Here is a 22,124-nt window from a genome sequence, read left to right as displayed (position 1 = left end):
CCGCTAGCGAAGCTAGCGAAGCGGTCATAATGATTGTGCTCATGGTTTTGTTTTTCTTTCTACAGATCTCATAGTGCTTATATTGAGAGACAAAATTGTTCAGTTGTTATTGTTTACTTCAGTTTTTGTGCCACGCTGTCTTAAATTTGGTAGCCTACCTGCTCAAATATATCACCTGTATTTTATATCATACAGTGTTAGGAAGTCATTAAGGTGATGGAAAGATAAAGCACACATCGACTATTTCGTTAGACCCTCTTTGGATTCTTTAGGCCATGGGTTGGGGTGCGTAGTGTGTTTTCAGCTGGCTTCAATGGCTTCATTTAGCAGCCAGAATTAAATCCATATCCCTCACTCTGGTCTACTGTATACTTACTGAACCTCCCCCTTGCTTTCCTAATGCCATGATCCAGCTCTATGTCCCCTCTTGTCCACTGCAGTCCTCTGATGAACGTCTGTTGTGTCGGCCTTCCATCAACACAGTTGGCTCAAGGCACTTTATCACTGTGATTCCATGTTGGTGGAATGATTTACTTATTGCTCTTCGTTCTAGCAATAGTTTCAGGCTCTTCAAGAGGTGTATTAAGACTCATCTAGTTACCGTATCTATTTAATTAGGCTAATTCTCTTTACAAAGTCACTGTTTGTGTAGGCCTATGTGTTCAGGGATGGATTACTGAACGGACCTAAACCCAAACCTCTGCATGAAGATACTGTGTTCTCCACCCCTGATATCTGAATAAGGCCCCTGAAGGGCCTATCACATTGTACACGGTATGCGCTGCGCTCGCCGCTAGGTTGCTCTTGGTTGAGGTAACGTCCCAAAGATTTTTGTTTTGCTTGCCACTGGGCTTATCGCAAAATAACAATGACTTACAGCACGCCGCAGTCAAAATTCAATCGCACGCACAAGAGCGGCAAAGCGGCAAAATGAGCAGCGCAAGCAGCAGACCAGGTCTTGCGCGCAAAAGCCATTGACAATAATGCATTTCATAGCGCATACTGCGTGTAATGTGATAGGCCCTTTAATCAACAAGGGTTATGTTACTGTATGTGATGTATAATTAGGCCCCTCAGTCATATTTGTGGAGAAGTGGTGTGCGCATCAAAAAAATATTTACAGGTGCCAGACAAAATGTGTCAGAGATATAGAAGGAGAAGGTCTGCACACTGTGTGGACTTCAACAATATACTTTATTTATCTCTAACAAGGCAACATTTTGATCTCACAGGATCTTCATCATATATTACAAAGTTCTTTGCCTCCGCCTCATCCATTAATTCCGTATAGGCTAATGGGACACCTCGGCAGCCATTATCCCTTATTATTTATTATTTATTTATTTTATAGGCTGTAGTCTTATGACTTTAAACTTTCAGTGACAAAATTGACAAAATTGAGCATTAAAATAACTGGACATTTCTAAAATGTTAATTATCTTAGAGGAGGACCAGACAAAATGCAGATTTCTTCCTCTTATTCTCAGTCATTTATTATTAGGTAGGCTAAAGATCCTTGATTTAACGGTGCAATCTGAAAAAAAAACTAAAGAAGAAGAAGAAGAAGATTCTTGATTAGCCTACTCAACCCGCTGATCTATAAAGTGTTCAACCAGAGACGGTTAGTTAACTATAGAATCTTTGGTTCAACCCAGAGCCATAAAGGCTACCTTTATAATATGGCTCTGGTTCAACCCTCTGCTGTGTAGGCCTTGTGTACATCTGTTGCTTGGCAACCCAGGAGAATGTAACCTAGGAAGTGACTGATGGGCGAACGGAGTGGGCAGCAAAAATCTTTTTTGCAGGGTAAAAAAATTCGCGAGTGGGCAACCCCACTGGAAAGAACCCTCTCCGGTGTCTGCTCTCTCTTCGTCTTCTTTTCTTACCCATTTGTGAACAGTGACAATGAAACCCACCTGTGCCTTATCTACAGTCATTGAGAATGAAATGAAGAGTTTGTGCCTGAGGGATTTTCCCTGCGGCAAAGGGAGCTGGGTAAGAATTGTTGAGAGTGACTGATTGGCGGTGTGGAGATCAGTAAGAGTTTTGCTGTTAAATCTTTGGGCAGGTGTGGTGGTGGCATGCCTAAACTGCGATAGCCCAGGCTAGCAACTGTAGTTTCGAGAGTAGCCTAGCCTATGTTTAACTCGGTGTCATTGCAACAACTATCGATATATGAGCCCGTAAGCCCTGAAAACTAACAAATAGCAGGTTGTTTTGCACAATTTGTTTGTTAAGCCTGCGAATCGTCTCTTATGCACACAAAATGTTTTTCTTGTGCTCACACGAGAAGTGTAGTAGTGATCAGTGGGGTATACTACGAAGCATGTTAGACATATCTAGGCTATGTAGACATAGTCTATCGAGGCTTGATAAAGCCTTGACTCAGGGGTATATGTTAAGTGATACTACGATAGCAGTTATGTGATATATTGGTCAAACTAGGCTTTCAGCTCAGACCAGAGGGGTATTTCACAAAGGCAGAATTAAGACATCCAAGATAAGTGATAAAGCGAGGTTTGACATAGCTTTGTCTGGTCATCCTAGCTCAACTCGTTTCACTAATGCCAATCCAGGATGAGTAGGAGCGACTATGTCAAGCCAGGTGTATGTAATTCAGGATGTGTGCGCGTTCTCGTTTCTGCTCCAAAGTGCCCACGGTTGGAATAAAAAAGACGCGGAAAATAGCGTCATTCACACAAAGTGAACAACCGCTTTTGATATAGACCAGGGGTCTCAAACTCAAATGAGCTGGCGGCCACTTCTGCCAACGTCATCTGATTGGAGGGCCGCGTCAGTGTTAAAGAATAATACAAAAAAGAATGGTTATTTCCTAAAATGCAATGTTTTTTTTTTTTCAAATACTGTATTTTCAAATACAAAACTGCAAACAGAAAGTGCAAGTCTTTTTATCTATTTTAGACACCTGTGCTATAAAATAATGATAAAATAAATATAAATACAAATTATGAAAAGAAACAAAAAAGCATAAAAACAGGTATGTGTGTGTTTCACACCAAATAAAAATATTTTCCTCTCGTAACTTATTTAAACCTGGCATATCAAAATTTCAAAAGGCCATGGCTTGAAATTGGTCAGAGAACCTACTGTAAATGTAACAATCTTTGAGTATAAACAAAAGTGGATTAGTGTGTGCTTCACCTCACTGTGTGTTCACTGTGTGCTGTTTGTGTTTCACTAATTCCGATTGGGTTAAATGCAGAGACCAAAAGGTACAAGACTGTGTACATATTTTCATTTCCGAGCGAAGGAACTACTCATTCCATAAACCACCGCGCCTCACTGAATAATATAGGCAAAATCGGCGCAAATTATTTTGCCATTTAAACCATTTCCAACCGGCGACAGCACGCAAACCCTTTCCTCCAAACAGTGATTTTTATATAGTGAATGTGCAGTTAATAGCAGTTATTTCAGGAGTAATCGTGTAAATAATAGTGTTTTGATATTGAATTTTATATTTATCATTGTGTATTTTATATCGTGTGTGTGTGAAAGTGGTTAACGTTAAAGGGACACCAGGCAAGCCTGATGCTTTTTCTCTACGAAACTCCCCCTCGCTCGGTCTGAAGCTCTTTTCCTTTTCTTTGCGTCTTCTGTCAAGGGTTTTCGCTGCTTCTTCGCAGGCTCTGCCATTATACACACGTTTGCAACAATCTCTAGCGTTTCGTTAGCCTGCCTCTGTGCTGTAAACTGATCCTGCTTCGGTCGGCGGGTAGGATACACCGAACTTGCAAGTGGGATATTCTTCCTACAGGCAATAGGGGCGGGCGAGAGAGCCTTCATTCGCCCCGTAATGAGTTATTTAACCATATACCGACTTACGAAGATGATTAATTAACACGAAAACGTTGCCTGGTGTCCCTTTAACGGCAGTGCTTCGACGTTACCTGACTCATCCTATGCTGTCATCACTGCTCAGTCGGGCTGATGCATGGACTGGTGCATGGTCTGCTCTTGGACCACCATATTCAGTTTATTAATTTGCCGTGAATTATTACACAAAATGTTCATTAAATGAACGAAGAAGTATTCCTAGGTTAATGATTGATATGAATAATACAGTATGAAGGCTACAGTAGCCTAGCTAATGTTAACTAGCACTGCTAGAAGCATTTATTATCGTTACCAACGTCCCTGCTTAACTCCCCACAACTTTGTAGGTCTTGTCCCTCATGCTGGCCCTTACAAAACCCACAAACTGACTCTCGGACACACAACAGTCAATAATGTGAATAAAACGAGTGAATGAATAAATAAACTCAAAAAGAACTTTGGCATTCAAAACTATCTATAGCCTACGTTCTTATATTAAAAGAGTTCACTCCAAATTATTGTCTAGGTGTAGGTGGTCATAAAATAAATTAGTATCAACATAATAGCCTATTGTCTCCATAAGTCCCAAAGTGTTTGAAATAAAATGATCTGAAATGCAATGGCTTTCGATTCAAGTTATGCCTATATCTGTGTAGCACACAGTTGATTTGACATTCATGAACAATCGTCGACACATGAAGCAGTTTTAATTATTAGCTGCCTGGGCTACAGAATAATGATCCTTTGGCTTGCATTAGATATAGCCTAATATAGCCCACTGGCAAAGCTGTCACTGAACAGCCTACCAAATGTGCATGACCCTTTATCAGCAGTAGATAGATAGATAGATAGATAGATAGATACTTTATTGATCCCCAGGGGAAGATGAGTAGACATATGTCTTTCATCAAAAATTATAACTATAAATGTCAAGGTGAAAAAAAATCATCAAGGTGATAAACAATGTAGCATTAATACTTCGTATGGGAAGCGAACCTGCGAACACGCAAGAATGTAAATCCTTTCCTATGCCGTCTCTGTCATGAGCCCTCTCACTCCACCGGGTTACCACCTTAATTGGTTTCCATTATCTTCCACTCTGCTCCCCACTCTCTCTACTCAGCCTAACTAGCTCCACCTGTCCCTGCTCTGCTCTGCTCTAATTACTCTGCCAGCTGCGCTGCATTACCCACTAACCTCTCCCAGTATTTAAAGCCCTGTCTTTCAGCTCTCCTTTGTCAGATCGTCTGCAAAGCTCACACCCGGAACCTGTTTGCTCGCGCTTCTGGCTCACTCTTGTTTTGTGACCCCGGACCTGCCTGAATCTTGGATACTCTTCTGCCCCAGAAAACCAGACCTGCTTTCTGCCTTGCTACTACGAATTTGGATTTCCCTTGAACTGTACTTCTGCCTTGTTTCATCCGCCCTGTTGTGTCTGTGTTCCCCCCCCAGGACTTTTCCCTTAAGTTTAATAAACTTTCTGGTGTGACGCAATTGTGGTCCTCTGGTCGTCTGTCTGAACCGTGACAGTACGATCTGACCATCATGGACTCAGCGCACACTTCCCCCGACATGGAAACCGACGAACCTGAGCAACCCACCGCCATGCAACGCCTGGAACACACTGAGAGAGGGCTAGCCCGCATGAGCGGCGACATCACCTCCCTGCTTCAGGTCGGCCACCAACAGCATCAGCAGTTCCAGCAGCACCAGCAGCAACTCGCCATGATCATCCAACTCCTCCCCAACCTTACCCCAGCCACTCCGCCCACCGGCCCAGTTCCAGGCAGTCTGCCCACCAGCCCTGCCCCTGAGTTACCTGCCCCGGTCATTGCAGCCGCTGCTCCGGAACCCAAGATTGGAGACCCCGAGCGGTTCAACGGCGATTCAACCCAGGTCCGGCCATTCCTGACTAGCTGCCGACTTCAGTTCTCCTTGCAGCCAAGGACCTTCGCCACGGAAGGGGCTAAAGTTGGGTATGCCATCACTCACCTGACGGGCCGAGCTCGACTCTGGGGAACAGCAGAGTTCGAACGTCAAACCCCCGCATGTGCAACCTTCAACCTGTTTGCTGAGGAGATGCTGAAGGTGTTTGACCTGGATTCACCAACCGCAGAGGCGTCTCGTGAACTGTTCAGTATTCGACAAGGCAGACGTACAGTCGCAGACCATTCCATCGACTTCCGAACCCTGGCAAGACGAAGTTCTTGGAACACACCATCGTTGGTGGACGCGTTCTTCCATAGCTTGGCCGACTATATCAAGGACGAGTTGGTCTCCCATGAACTGCCTTCCACTCTTGATGAAGCCATCGCACTGACTGTCCGGATCGACAGAAGGATACAAACCCGTCGTCGTGAGAGGGGGCGCCAAGGTCCACCAACTACCGGCATTCGGAGAGATCCGACGGGGCTCCTGTCATCTACTGCCACTCACCCAAGTCAGCTTGACCAGTCTGAGCCCATGGAGATTGGGCGAGCCTCTCTCACTCCTGCAGAGCGCCAGCGCCGCTTCACCTCAAACCTCTGCCTCTATTGTGGAGGTGATGGACATCGTGTGGTAACCTGCCCTTTTAAAAGCCGAAGCTCACCGGGCATAGGGGGAGTCCGGTTGAGCTCAATGACCATCCAGTCCTCCGACCGCAAACCCCTGCTGCAAGTTCACCTCCGCCTCTCTGACTCAACTCACACCCTGGCTGCTCTGGTGGATTCTGGCGCCGAAGCCAACATAATGGACATCAAACTGGCACGCCAACTGGGACTGGAGAACCACCGTTTGACACCTCCTATTCCTGCCCGGGCACTGGACGGACACTTACTCGGATCGGTCACTCATGTCACAGCCCCGGTCTCGATGGGTCTGTCCGGAAACCATCAAGAAACTATCCAGTTTCACCTGCTCCCCTCTCCAGGCCAACCCCTCATCCTGGGTTACCCATGGCTCCGCCGGCACAACCCTCAGCTCGACTGGGTGACCGGGGTGATCAGGGAGTGGGGGGAGGACTGCCACCGAACCTGCCTGCTTGCTGCCGCACTACCCCCTCGGCCAGTACCCACTAACTCCGCTCCTGACCTCTCCAATGTCCCAGAATGCTACCATGGTCTCAGAGAAGTGTTTAACAAAGCAAGAGCCACATCTCTGCCCCCTCACCGACCGTACGACTGTGCCATCGACCTCCTCCCTGGAACAGCCCCTCCAAAGGGCCGTCTTTATTCGTTGTCTGCTCCTGAAAGAAAGTCCATGGAGGACTACATCAACGACTCTCTGTCCGCAGGATTAATCCGTCCATCTTCATCTCCTGCTGGTGCTGGCTTCTTCTTTGTGGGGAAGAAGGACGGATCTCTTCGCCCCTGCATCGACTACAGGGGACTCAACGACATCACAGTGAAAAACCGTTACCCTCTGCCTCTGCTCACCTCTGCCTTTGAGTTGCTCCAGGGAGCCACTGTTTTTACCAAGTTGGATCTCAGAAACGCTTACCACCTAGTGCGGATCCGGGAGGGAGATGAATGGAAAACCGCATTCAATACACCAACAGGCCACTACGAGTATCTGGTTATGCCTTTTGGCCTCACCAATGCTCCTGCTGTGTTCCAGGCTCTAGTGAATGATGTGCTGCGGGACATGTTAAACAAGTTTGTCTTCGTTTACCTGGATGACATCTTAATCTACTCCAGAAACCTGTCTGAACACACCCGCCATGTCCAGCAAGTCCTTCATCGTCTCCTGGAGAATTCCCTCTACGCCAAGGCAGAGAAATGTGAGTTTCACGTCAAGACAGTGGCCTTCCTGGGGTACATAGTGGCAGAGGGAAGTATCCAAATGGATCCTGCCAAAATATCAGCAGTCACTTCATGGCCAGTTCCGGAGAACAGAAAGAAGCTGCAACAGTTTCTGGGGTTTGCTAACTTCTATAGAAAGTTTATCCGGAACTACAGTACCATTGCTGCCCCTCTCACTGCTCTAACCAGCACCAAGCAACCCTTCACCTGGACCCCAGCAGCCGACAAAGCCTTCAGTACCCTCAAGGTAAGGTTCACCTCCGCTCCCATCCTCCAGATGCCTGATGTGGACCGGCAATTCATTGTGGAGGTGGACGCCTCGGATGTGGGAGTTGGTGCTGTGATTTCTCAGTGGGCTGCGGAGGATAGGAAGCTACATCCCTGTGCCTTTTTCTCACGTCGGTTGTCCCCCTCTGAGTGCAATTACGACATAGGGAACCGAGAGCTGCTGGCTGTGAAGCTTGCCTTGGAGGAGTGGCGTCACTGGCTGGAGGGGTCCACCATTCCATTTCTCGTTTGGACCGATCATAAGAACTTGGAGTACATCCGCACGGCCAAACGGTTGAACTCCAGGCAGTCCCGCTGGGCCCTGTTCTTCACCAGGTTTAATTTCACTCTGTCATACCGGCCTGGATCACGCAACACCAAGCCAGACGCCCTCTCCCGTCAATTCCAGAAGGATGACACCCCCTCCAAGGATCCGGTGTCGATTCTGCCAAGTCCCTGCATCGTAGCAGCTCTGACCTGGGCTGTTGAGGAACAGGTGCTGGAAGCTCTCCGTAACCAGCCAGGTCCCAGCGCTTGCCCAGCTGACCGCCTGTTTGTCCCCGAAAACCTGAGGTCCCAGGTCATTCAGTGGGGACATGACTCCCGCCTAGCTTGTCACCCTGGCTCCACCCGCACTTACAACCTGCTCGCCCAGAGGTTCTGGTGGCCCTCTCTGAGAAGGGATGTACGGGAATTCGTCCAAGCCTGCCCCATCTGCAACCAACACAAGTCGTCCTGCCAGCCCCCAGCCGGATTGCTGCAGCCCCTGCCTGTGCCCAGACGTCCCTGGTCTCACATCGCCCTTGACTTTGTCACGGGGCTGCCCCCTTCAAGTGGCATGACCGTCATTCTGACCATAGTTGACCGATTCAGCAAGATGGCACACTTCGTTCCCCTCCCCAAGCTCCCAACCGCCAAGGAGACCGCCCAGGTGGTCCTGGAACACGTCTTCCGGATCCACGGACTGCCAAGGGATGTAGTTTCTGACCGTGGCCCACAATTCTCCTCCGCCTTTTGGAAGGAGTTCTGTCACCTGCTGGGAGCCACAGTCAGTCTGACTTCCGGATTCCATCCCCAATCCAATGGGCAGTCAGAGCGGGCAAATCAGGAGCTCGAGAAGGCACTGCGATGCATGACCTCACGCAACCCCCACTCCTGGTCGCAGCAATTGACATGGGTGGAGTACGCACACAATTCTCTGACCTGCTCTGCCATCGGTATGTCCCCCTTCCAATGTGTTTATGGATACCAGCCTCCTCTATTTGCCAGCCAGGAAGGGGAGGTTACTTGCCCATCTGCACTTGCTTTTGCCCGTCGATGTCGCCGCACCTGGTCACAGGCCCGAGCCACACTCCTCAGATCCGTTGCCAGCTACACTACCGGGGCCAACCGTCGGAGAATTCCTGCTCCCACCTACCATGTTGGTCAAAGGGTGTGGTTGTCATCGAAGAACCTGCCACTCAGGGTGGAGTCGCAAAAGCTGGCACCTCGGTTCCTTGGCCCATTCCCTATTGTAAGAGTGATTAGCCCAACTGCTGTCCGGCTCCAACTGCCTAATTCCATGAGGGTGCACCCCACTTTCCATGTGTCTAAGATTAAGCCCATTCATGAGAGTCCGCTGGTCCCTGCTGCGCCTTCTCCTCCTCCTCCACGGCTCGTCGATGGTGGTCTGGTTTACACCGTCCGCCGCCTGCTTCGGTCCAGACGGAGGGGTAGGGGTCTCCAGTACCTCATTGACTGGGAGGGCTATGGACCTGAGGAAAGGACCTGGGTCCCGGCTAGTCGGATTGTGGATCGGACTCTCATCACCGCCTTCCACCAACGGCATCCTGATCAACCTGCAATCCGTAGGGGCCGCCCCAGAGGGGTCCCTGACCGTCCTGCCCGCTCGGCTTCCTGTCCTGTGCCTGACCCTGTCTCGGGACCTGTCCCATCTCCCGACCACGACCCTCCGGCTTCCTCCGAGGATGAGGACGTTCACTCGGACCGTTCGGAGGAGTTCTAGCCCTCCTCCGGCTCCCCTCCTCCCGCCCGGCGTGGTGTTGCTCTTGGGACTTCTGGGGCCGTCCCTTGGGGGGGGGGTTCTGTCATGAGCCCTCTCACTCCACCGGGTTACCACCTTAATTGGTTTCCATTATCTTCCACTCTGCTCCCCACTCTCTCTACTCAGCCTAACTAGCTCCACCTGTCCCTGCTCTGCTCTGCTCTAATTACTCTGCCAGCTGCGCTGCATTACCCACTAACCTCTCCCAGTATTTAAAGCCCTGTCTTTCAGCTCTCCTTTGTCAGATCGTCTGCAAAGCTCACACCCGGAACCTGTTTGCTCGCGCTTCTGGCTCACTCTTGTTTTGTGACCCCGGACCTGCCTGAATCTTGGATACTCTTCTGCCCCAGAAAACCAGACCTGCTTTCTGCCTTGCTACTACGAATTTGGATTTCCCTTGAACTGTACTTCTGCCTTGTTTCATCCGCCCTGTTGTGTCTGTGTTCCCCCCCCAGGACTTTTCCCTTAAGTTTAATAAACTTTCTGGTGTGACGCAATTGTGGTCCTCTGGTCGTCTGTCTGAACCGTGACAGTCTCGCTGCACGTTACACCACCACTGAACGTAAGTGACGCAGAGTAGCACGATTCCTAGAACCACATGCATGTGAAGTTAAAACATTTTTAATCGTATAATCTTCATACATTCTTTGGAGCGAATAGTGAATAGTGAATGTGTAAATCCATGCTTGGTGCACTGTCGGAAAAAAAACATTTCTATAGGCCTACTTCTATTTTTGAAGTTGTAGGCTACAGGTGACGAGAGCACAGGTTGACGGAACCATCTTTTTGGACTCGTTTTCCGACTGATTGTTTTTTTTTTTGCAACACAGCTTAATTTATCTTGAAAGTTAACCTGCTACGAAGCAGGTTAGTTCTGTGGCATAAATTCCCATGGTTACCAAGATGGGATTCACGTTAACCTCGTTAATGGAATGGAATTCTCACTAAAATTAGCGAGACTTATCGAAATAAGCCAGGTTTGGCCTTTAGCGAGGTTGATGGAATACCCCCCAGGTTTGGTTGACAGCATAAGATACCATGGTGATATAGCGACACTAAAACAGATCCACTTTCATGTCACAGCATACCCGGGCTTTGAGCGCAACATACCTCGCTAACCCACTAATCGAGATTCGTAGTATACCCCACAGGTTACCTAGGTGTCTAGGCGTAACCAGAGAATGTCTAATGGGGAATCCGTAGGCGGGCTCTGGCGTAACCTTTTTTTGCGTAGGCCAGGGCTATTCGTGGCTATGGTGTGGCATTTTCTTTTTATCATAATTAACTTGCTGAATCCAACTACTGTTCCCAAACAGAATTTTGAGCTTTTGACCATCTAGCATAAACAAAATGGCGATTTGGGGCACTTTCTTCGGGCAGAAATCATTATATCATGTAAATAAATTAAAGGTTCAGGATTTTGGACATAGGACCTCATTTCCAAGTTAGCAAGTGTGATATTTATCAGTGGAGACCGTTTTCAACACATTTTTGATGTAAATGTCTGTGTTGATAGTTTTATTTCTATCATTCTATTCTTGCATTTCAATGATCGCATTACATTTTGAGGGACTAGTTTCTTAGCAGCGGTGGAATTATACTTTTTGAAAACGGTTTCCACTGATAAATATCACACTTGCTAACTTGGAAATGAGGTCCTATGTCCAAAATCCTGAACCACCCCTTTAATATTGTTCACTTGTGTGCATCACAGAAATCTCCCGCGGGCAGTAAATAAAATGGAAAAAAAAAAAAATGCAAAAAGAACTATTATTATGCTAATTAGCCTTACTGTCACTAGCCTCGTGAACCATACTCTTGGCTATGTTTACGCTCCTCTTTGGCAAAGTGTCTGACCTGGCTTCATTGGCAAACATCTTCTTCCTGGTGGGTGGACACTTGTTTGAAGTTTAAAATCATTGGAGTTCCTTTGAACCAATCACGATCAACCATTAACTAACAAGCTAGCATCATATCCTTGATTCCTAATGGGGAATATGGCCAGCAGTCACACGTTTCATTTGATTAGGTTATTTTAGATTAGATTCAACTTCATTGTCATTGTGCAGAGTACAAGTACAGAGACAACAAAATGCAGTTTGCATCTAACCAGAAGTGCAAAAAAGCAGGAAGGTGCAATGTGATGTCGATGGAGGGGTGTGAGGAACCAGTGATGCGTTGAAGAGTTTTCACCACCCTCTGCAGTGTTTCTGGTCAGAGGCAGAGCATTTGCCATACCATTAGGGGTGGGCGATATGGACAAAAAATAATATCTCGATATTTTTTGTGATTTTAACGATAATTAGTCGATATCCTTTAAAAAATAGTTTTTGTTAAAGTCCGAGTTACTTTACAGCTCATTATTTATGAATAGCATCATTACAATAATAACCAATAACCTAACCTGTGACTTTTTAACCAAATCAACCAATGCATTGTCACTCTGACACATTTCCAATTCTGCCCCCACTTGTGTGTGTGGCAATGACATGGTCTCAGCTACATTAGAGAAGATGAATAGGCCTAACAGTTTCCCAAGAGAAAGTCTGAAGCTAAAGTTCCTTTCAAACCTTTACATAGGATTCACTGTAAAACTAAGCAGACCAACAGAGTACATCTCAGTTATTTTCTTCTATGTTTTGTTTAAGAGCAATCATGTAGGCTAGCATTCCAAGTTACAGAATAGAAACTAATGTGTTAGCTTATGGCTAATGTATATGAGAAATCCCATAGAGATGCTAACGGTTAGCATAATCGGTAAACGTAGATATTTAAAGCGAACTTCAGTCCATTTACAAAAGAGTTACATGAGAATAGTTCTTTGTTTACAACTGACTCAAAGGCTAATGTTTTCTCTCCATATAATACCGTGTAGGAAAAAACGTGACTGTCTCATCAATGCTACTTGAACAGAAGTAGCCGCATAAAATCCCAAGTAGGCTACTCTCGCTGCACAAAATAAACATTAAGCGTGCATGGGACAACGTTTTAGGTTGTGACCCACTAGTGATCACGTGACACTTGCTCTGCTGCAGCCAGGGGCTTCTCCTGCATACATCCTGGGAATGTATGAGTCTTCAATGCGTGATTTCGAGTGTTTTTCCCCATAAGTAATTTAAATACTCGATAATGTCAATTTGCACATCGTTAAAACAACAATCACGATATTATCGCAGACGATATATATCGCCCACCCCTACAAACCATACTCTGACAGAGTTGGTGAGGATGCTCTCAGTGGTGCAGCGGTAAAAGTTCACCAGGATCTGATGAGACAGTGGACCTTCTTTAGTCTCCTCAGGAAGAAGAGACGCTGGTGAGCCCTCTTGATCAGGGTAGAAGTGTTGAGGGTCCAAGAGAGGTCCACAGAGATGTAGACACCCAGAAACTTGAAGCTGGTGACATGCTCCTCAGTCCCGTTGATGTGTGCTAGGTTTTGACTTCCTGAAGTCCACAATGAGCTCTTCAGGGATGTAGTGGAGGCTAAACGCACATAAACGGCGTTTACGCACCTCCTGAATTGCAGAAATAGCGTTTACGCACCTCTAAATTGTGTTTATCCACTTATAAATTGCTTTTATCCACCTTTAAATAGCATAGCGTTCTTAAACAATTCTAAATTAACCTTACTAGTGCAGTGCCCATTCAAACATGCTATTCCTGTAGCCCAATTACATGCCTGCAGGTAGGCCTGCTTTGAAAATAGGATAGGGAAAAACATAATTCCAGGTAGGCCTAAGCATTCAATAATGAATAGGCCTACAGATAATATAATAATATAATAAATGTGAAGTGAGCAGAATTTCAGCATGGCTGCATGTGACATTTTTTACAAATCAAAATTACATAATCCTAACAGCTGTTTTGAGTCAAGGCTATATGCTTAGCCTATTGAATAACTTGATGATAGAGAAAACAAACCTTTTTGTGGAATGATGCATCATATAAAATTTGCAACGGTGTGACTCAAAATCAGTCTCTGGTGGCCTATAAGTGACATCACACTCTGTCTGCCACTCGTTGCTTGTCGCTGGTTATGCTTTGCATGTGTGGCATTCTGAGACGTTCTTTAATTCGGGACCATCATCGCTCATTTCAATTTAGGACCTTGCAGTTGGAACTGTCGTTTGCTTATTCAAAGTCTAAAGACAGTCCAAAGTAGCCTGGGCTATTCATATAAGTGACATCACACTCTGTCTGCCACTCGTTGCTTGTCGCTGGTTATGCCTTGCATGTGTGGCATTCTGAGACGTTCGTTAATTCGGGACCATTATCGCTCGTTTCAATTTAAGAAGCCCTTGCAGTTGGAAATGTCGTTTGCTTATTCAAAGTTTAAAGACAGTCCAAAGTAGCCTGGGCTATTCGAAGTGTCCGTTTATTGCACATCATTTTTTACGTCATTTTGAAGAGCCACTGCATACCTGTGTGTCTTGTCGTGTTGTTGCAAAATCCGCAGAGTTCACTTTATTGTTGAGATCAGACATGTTACGTTTTTACCCGTGTAACCTACACTGATCCAGTTCTGCCAAAGCCCTGCTTCTATCCTCACTGGTAGCTTACAGTACAGTGCTGTGTGGGAGGGGGAGAGGCTAGCGGCGAAAGCCAATGTGCTTCTTTTACCGATATATTTAACGATATATTTTGCATTTCTTATTCAAACAACGTCAAATTTGGCACTGCACTTACTCATGCCCTAGCAAGACACCTGCCAAGTTTGAAATCAGTCTGACAAACGGTCAGCGAGATATGCGTGCCACAGACATCCGGACACACAGACACTTCTTGCTTTATAGATAGATGTCCTTTTACAATGGTGTATAGTTTCATATTGTTAGTTTCATATTGTTGAATCCGGCCTGCGCAACACAGTTTATCCATATTGCGCTACATTATGGTATCAGTGACCAATCTTCTTGCGGCAGAAGCATCAAAGATTAGTCACACGAGTAAACAAGTTTGGATAATCAATGTTTCTTTAAATGGATATACACCGATTTCTGAAGCGTCAAGACAACATCCCTCCTACTGATTATGCCAGAAAACATCCTCGACAAGACCAGAGTGAGCCCCAGAAACAATACAATTGAGGTTAATTTGGTGCGCGATACATTTATGCCACTGAGACACGGCGTTGACTATTAGCCACTGATAGATAGATAGATAGATAGATAGATAGATAGATAGATAGATAGATAGATCGATAGATAGATAGAGACTTTATTGATCCCCAAGGGGAAATTCAAGGTCTCAGTAGCATACAGACATCACACACAACATGCACTTACAGCAGAAAAAGTAATATAGGCCTACATATATAAAAACATAAACATGATACTAAAATACTAAATACAAACTAAATCAAATATCAACATAGTGTGCTTAAGGACGATCAAGCATTACAGGGCAGGGACTGAGCCTGTAATTCAGAGTGCAGCTGAGGATGATCGCTTCCTTGTTCCTGTCAAGGGTGCCATGGTCGTTGACCCCTCAACAGACACAAGCAAGATGCAATATACAGTTGAAAGGGTGAGGCTAGTAATATGGACATATAAGAGAATAATGTATAATGTAGACAACATAATATAACAAAACTATGTCAGTGCAAGAATAGGTTGAGGTAAAAGGGTTACAGCCATTGGTCAAGTCCAGGAGGTAGGGAGGGGTTGTGCAAATGTGCTAATATAGCAGGTAAACAGACTATGCAGAGAAGTCTATCTCTCCTCTACCCTTAAGTGAAGCATTGAACAGTTCAATGGCCCTGGGGACAAATGACTTCCTCAGTCTGTCAGTTGTGCATGACAGTGAGCGAAGTCTCCAAGCCTCGGTGTCATCTTAGATGCAGAGTTAAGTTTTAAGCCCCATATCAGTAAAGTTACTCAGACAGCCTATTTCCACTTGAGAAACATTGCCAAAGTGCGGCCCTTTTTAACTCAACAAGATGCAGAAAAACTAATTCACGCCTTTATCACTAGCAGGTTAGACTACTGCAATGCACTTTTCACTGGTCTTCCCAAAAAACATCTAAAGAAATTGGCACTCATACAGAACTCTGCGGCTAGACTTTTAACTAAGACTAAGAAGAGAGAACACATCACCCCTGTGTTGGCTGAACTGCACTGGCTCCCTATTTCCTATAGAATTGATTTTAAGGTTATGTTAATTACTTACAAAGCTCTGAATGGCATAGCACCTTCATATATCTCTGAGCTTTTAATATCTTATCAACCACAAAGGAAACTTAGATCATCCAATTCTAATCTTTTAATCGTACCCAAAGTGCTCCACAAACAAAGTGGAGAAGCTGCGTTTATCTATTATGCCCCCAAACTATGGAACACCCTGCCTCTGTACATCAAGCAGGCGAGTTCAGTAAATATTTTTAAAAAAGATCTGAAAACATACCTGTACAGGAAAGCTTTTAGTTAACTCATCTTATCCTGTAGACTACATTTTCAGATTATTCTACATCTGCTACTATTGGAGGGCGCAGCCAGCCAGAAGCAGATGGGCTCCCCCTATTAAGTCAGGTTCTGCTCAAGGTTTCTTCCTGGAATATGGGAGTTTTTCCTTGCCACAGTTGCCATATGGCGTGCTTGTGGGGGGTAAGAGGGTTAAGGCTGCCAGTCTTATGACGTCATTTTCTATATTTTTGATATGTTGCTGAGTATAACATAAACAGCAAAGAAAAGTGATTGATAATGACTGACTGACTATTATTGTGTTACATGCTTCAAATGTAAAGCACTTTGAGCTGCATTCTGTGTATGAAAGGTGCTATACAAATAAAGCTTTATTATTATTATTATTATAGCTGATCAGGCTCTTCTGCTTTACAATAGTGCTGTGGAGTGGATGACATTCATTGTCCAAGATGCTGATCAGTTTGTTCAGGGTCCTTTTGTTTATTTTTTTATTTCATCACATGTCAAAACACACACACACACATCTGACTTTCTCCAACTTTTGCACATCTCCATAGAACTTTTTATTTATTATTTTTGATTTCTCCTCCATCTATCTACCCATGTCCTTGATTGCCTAGCCTTTCTGCCCCCCACCCCCATCCCCAACACACACACAAAAACACACACACTTACATCATCACTGTCATCACCTTACATACATACAGCACACTGCTACAGTAAGCCTCCTCTACATACTTGCTGCACACTGCCCCCCCCCCCCCCCCCCCCACCCCCACACACATACACAGCACATTGTCTTTAGGATCTTCTCCAACACATATCCTCTACATACTTACAGCACACTGCCCTCACCTACCCACACACACACTACACACACACACAAACACACACAGGCACTGCTCCACTCCCCTCCCGCCCACACACACATCTTCACTGTCATCACTCACATACATCATACATACAGTACTCTGCTTGCAGTAGTAAGTCACCATACTCACTTCACCATACTTACAGCACACTGCCCCCCCCCCCCCCCCAATACACAGCACATTGTCTCATGACATATTGCACACTGCCCTCTCCCCACATACACAACACACTATCCCATCTCCCTTGTCATCCCCCCAACACACACCAAGACCCCTGGCAGTTGGGTTAGCCCCTTGAGCCGTGGATCTGCCCAAGGTTTCTTCCTTAGTAAGGAAGAAACCCTCCCCCCCCCCCATAAATGCACAAATAGGCTGACACCAGACATAATTTCACTGCATTTCTTACATCCAGTAACTATATGCATGTGACAATAAACTTCCTTGTATCCTTGTCTGATATTGAAGTAATGCATTCCAGTTCGGCTCCCATGACAGAGCCAGCTTTCCTTACCAGCCTATCTAGTCACCCAGCATCCTCCCCAGCATACCACAGCATAGAAGAGGATGCTGGCAACAACAGACTGGTAAAACATCCTGAGGAGCTTATTGCAGACATTGAAGGACCGCAGCCTCCTCAGGAAGTACAGCCTGCTCTGCCCTTTCTTGTAGAGTGCTTCAGTATTGGCTGACCAGTCCAGTTTATTGTCCAGTTGTAAGCCCAGATACTTGTAGGTGTTTACCACCTCCACATTGACCCCATCAATGGAGACTGGTAGCAGAGCGGGGTTTGACCTGCGGAAATCCACCACCATCTCCTTTGTCTTTAAAGTGTTGAGTTGAAGGTGGGTGAGTTTGCACCATTGCACAAAGTCCTCCACCAGGCTTCTGTACTCCTCCTCTTGTTCGTCCCTGATACACCCCACAATTGCAGTATCATCAGAGAACTTCTGGATGTGGCATGACTCGGTTGAAGTGTTAAACTAGTGGTAAGCTCCCTTTGTTAGTCAGCTAGTAAATGTTAGGCTATAATAATATTAACCAAACACAGGAAACCGTGTTTGCGATGTAACCTGAAAGTTTAATTTATCATAATTAGCTCACCGATAAAATACAATCTTGGGTACAAAGTCATCACAACTAATTGTGGATGATGCTACTATAGCATTCAGACCGGACTCCTACACAGTTAATGCTGAAGCATGTGTTTGAGTTTTTTGGCCAGAGCCACTTTGGCAATCCTTCACACATCCATCAAACCCACAAAGAATCACACTTCGGTTGAGGTGAAGTGTGTGTGTGTGTGTGTGTGAGTGTGAAAGAGAGGTGGTGTGTGTGTGTGTGCGCATGTGTGTTTGTTGCATTTCTTGATAACTAACAGGTACAAACAGTACCAAGAAACGAAGGGGGCTGTTTGTGGTTGAGGAGTGTGATGTGTGTCTACTTAAAGGAACATGCCACCGTTTTATAAAATTAGGTTATTCACCGTCTCTCCCTAGAATTAGAGGTCAGCAAGAAGCATCAACGATTAGTCACACCGCATGTCATGTAAATGAGTTTGGATAATGAATGGATTTTTTAAATGGATATACACTTTCTGAAGTGATATACACTTTTCTTCATTTCTGAAGCATCATTCTGACATACTGACTACATCCTGAAATTTTTGTTCTCTTTATTGTGATTTAATAAACTTTACAGACTTTAACCATATTTATAGGAGGGACAGGGCGCCGGGGTGCCGTAGAGATTCCATCCTCTGTGCTCCTGTTCTGACGGTAGGCGAATTGGTAGGGGTCCAGTGAGGGTGGTAATTGGTCTTGAGGTGCACCAGGACCAGCCTCTTGAAGCATAGTTATTATATAGTTATTAGGGCTGTCAATCGATTAAAAAAAAAAATGTATTAATATTTTCACTGTTCAAATAATGGCCATAATAATCTATGATATGACCTAATATGCTATGCTAATATATGAAATAAATTTGAAATAAAGTGCTTTGGGAAGAAGTTTTTTTTTTCACATACAAGGCATTTCAGGCCACAGATATAACCTAGGGGACACAATAAAAATAAATTAACACTCCCCTCAATGTCAACACTTTTTTCTTTGCATTGATGTGCGACTATAGAGTTGATGAACTCTGGTGATATGCAAATTCCTTGCTGCAGAGGACTTTATTTTCAACACTTTATTTTTATCAACACCATCAGGCCGTTTTTTAAAGGGACACCGGGCAAGCCTGATGCTTTTTCTCTATGAAACTCCCCCTCGCTCGGTCTGAAGCTTTTTTTCCTTTTCTTTGCATCTTCCATCAAGGGTTTTCGCTGCTTCTTCACCGGCTCTGCCATTATACACACGTTTGCAACAATCGCTAGCGTTTCGTTAGCCTCCCTCTGTGCTGTGGATGCAGGATGGAAACTGAAACTGCTTCGGTCGCCGGGTACGATACACTGAACTTGCAAGCGGGATATTCTTCCTACAGGCAGTAGGGGCGGGCGAGAAAGTCTTCATTCGCCCTGTAATGAGTCATTTAACCATATACTGACTTACGAAGATGAGTAATTAACACGAAAACGTTGCCCGTTGGTGTCCCTTTAAAAGTAAATGTTCCAATCAGTGATCCAGGCAGCACGTTTTCTTCTCTCCTTCATTTTACAGTCTAATTTTTAATGACTAGAACGGCTCTGGGTCAAAGGTCATACGGAATCGATTAATCTGCACTAATTTTTTTAATCAGTTTTTTTTTCTCAAATTAATTAATTGAAATTAATCAGTTATTTTGACAGCCCTAATAGTTATTCATCTAGTTATTAACTCACAGGACATTCAATCATTTTACTAACACAATGGTTATTCATTCAATCTTTATTTATTCTCAGAGGTTCATTGAGGGTAGTCACAATTTGACATAGGAAGGTTTGTGATTACAGATTTGAATTGATTATAGGAAAGTAGAGAGTTCATTTTTATGTTACATTGGAGATTATTCCAGGAAGTAGGGGCACCATAACAAAAGGCCGACTTTCCTAACTCAGTGTGGATACGAGGAACCTTAAGCATCAAACAGTCATTTGATCTGGTCTGATAGGGACCAGAATTCCAGACAAGCATGTTTGAAATATAACCTGGTAATTTTCCAACCATACCTTTGTAAATAAAGAGATACCAATGGTTATGTCTCCTTTCAGTCAAAGATGACCAACCCACTTTACCATAGAGGACACAATGATGAGTGCTATAGCCATCACCAGTAATGATCCTCAGGGCAGAGTGGTACACTGAGTCCAGGTCTTTAAGTGAGCAAGCAGTAGCATTTCTATAAATCACATCACCATAGTCTAAAACTGACATTAAAAACTGCTTCAACAACTTGTTTCCTACATTCCATAGGGAGGTTGGCTTTGTTTCTGTAGAAGAAACCAATTTTTTGTCTCAGTTTTTTTTACTAGGATGGCTATATGGTAATTAAATGTTGTAATTGTCATCCAGCCATATACCAAGATATTTGTACTTAGAAACTCTATCAATGCTGGAACCATTTACAGTAGTTATTTGCAAACCATTAACCTCAATGTTCCTTGCTCTAGTAAATAGCATATAGTTAGTTTTCTTTTCATTTAGTAAGATTAATGAGAGCTTCTTGAAGAACATTAAATTAAAGCTAAAGATTATCAATGGCAAGTTGAACAGAGTCAGCAATACAATACAAAATAGTGTCATCAGCATAAAGGTGGACTTGACAACCATTTAAGGAAGAGACAATATCATTAATATAGATGGTGAAGAGAACTGGGCCCAAAATGGACCCTTGGTTATGAGTTCAGATACTCTCATTCATGTTGACCTTATGTATGAACAACATCAACTAAAGCATTAGGTGCGATGGGTACATCATCATGTCTGTTGCCCCTCAACTAAAGTGGTGAATAATGACTTGTGTTTAGAGAACTGCAAAGTTGTGTTCAAATCAGAATTTGAGCAGTGATGACACAGAAACCAACTTTTACTAAAAAATGCCTATAGGATGCACATATCTCAAAAATAGCACTTGTCTAATACATGGCAGCCAGATTTAAAGGCAGCTTGCAGGCCACAGAAAAATTGGAACAGACAGGATCTGTCACGCGGGCGTCTAGATGAATAGGCCTGGCATAGGCCTAGAAAATTAACCAAATGACCTTGTAGCCTAATAAAAATAAATATTTGTAACAGAATACTTTTAACAAATAGAAAAATGGCAAGTGCATGTTAATGAGTATGTTGTGTGTTTAACAGTCTTCAACAGGGATTCAAGTTCAACCAGGCCATGTGAATTAACCTTTATCGTAAATCAAAATCTTTGCCTATTTTCGACAGTTTTTTCTTTTCTGTTAATTTCTGGAGACCCGCGGTTTTTACACACAGCTGCGTGCGTTGCAGTGCTGGAGACGCATCCCATTCACTTAACACGGGCTCACGTCATCCGTTGCCGAACTGAATTGTGGGTCCGTTGCGTCACGTTTCTCCCGTCGCTCGCGTTGAGAAGTTCAGCTGTTGCTGCACCGAAAGACGACACCGGCCAATCAAGCCAATCGACGGACAGCACCAACCAATCAAATTACGGTTATACTTCAAGTCATTTGCATAGCTACTGTCGGGAACACCCATTGGCATGCGTTGACCGAATGCAACTGTGTGTAGAAGCCGTCACTCATGAGTTGCGTGGTCTATTAGTTTATACGTGTTTCAGATTTGACCAAGCTTGAACGTGGAGCTGATACAGGTGCATGTTAATGTATGGAAACTTATTAGCTTACCCAGCTAATTTTGGGGTGTTTTGCACAATTTGGGCTAATGGTTTAACAGACTAGATGTCATAATGGAATATTGACTTTTTATTTTATTTTAAAAAAGCCATGTAT

The 22,124-nt window shown here is 44.5% G+C and overlaps 1 protein-coding gene across 1 annotated transcript in view; it reads left to right on the top strand.

The window, feature by feature from the left end:
* Positions 1-1,746: 1,746 nt before the first annotated feature.
* LOC121715247 (leucine-rich repeat-containing protein 43-like) overlaps positions 1,747-22,124 on the top strand; it is an 84,274-nt gene continuing 63,896 nt past the window's right edge. The window contains exon 1 of the mRNA XM_042100731.1: positions 1,747-1,995. Within this exon, the coding sequence (XP_041956665.1) occupies positions 1,906-1,995 (90 nt within the window). The 5' untranslated portion in view covers positions 1,747-1,905. The remainder of the gene's footprint in view (positions 1,996-22,124) is intronic.

The sequence above is a fragment of the Alosa sapidissima genome, chromosome 8 (assembly GCF_018492685.1).
Source record: "Alosa sapidissima isolate fAloSap1 chromosome 8, fAloSap1.pri, whole genome shotgun sequence".
NCBI classification, from domain to species: Eukaryota; Metazoa; Chordata; class Actinopteri; order Clupeiformes; family Clupeidae; genus Alosa; species Alosa sapidissima.
This window is presented reverse-complemented; position numbering and strand designations above follow the sequence as displayed.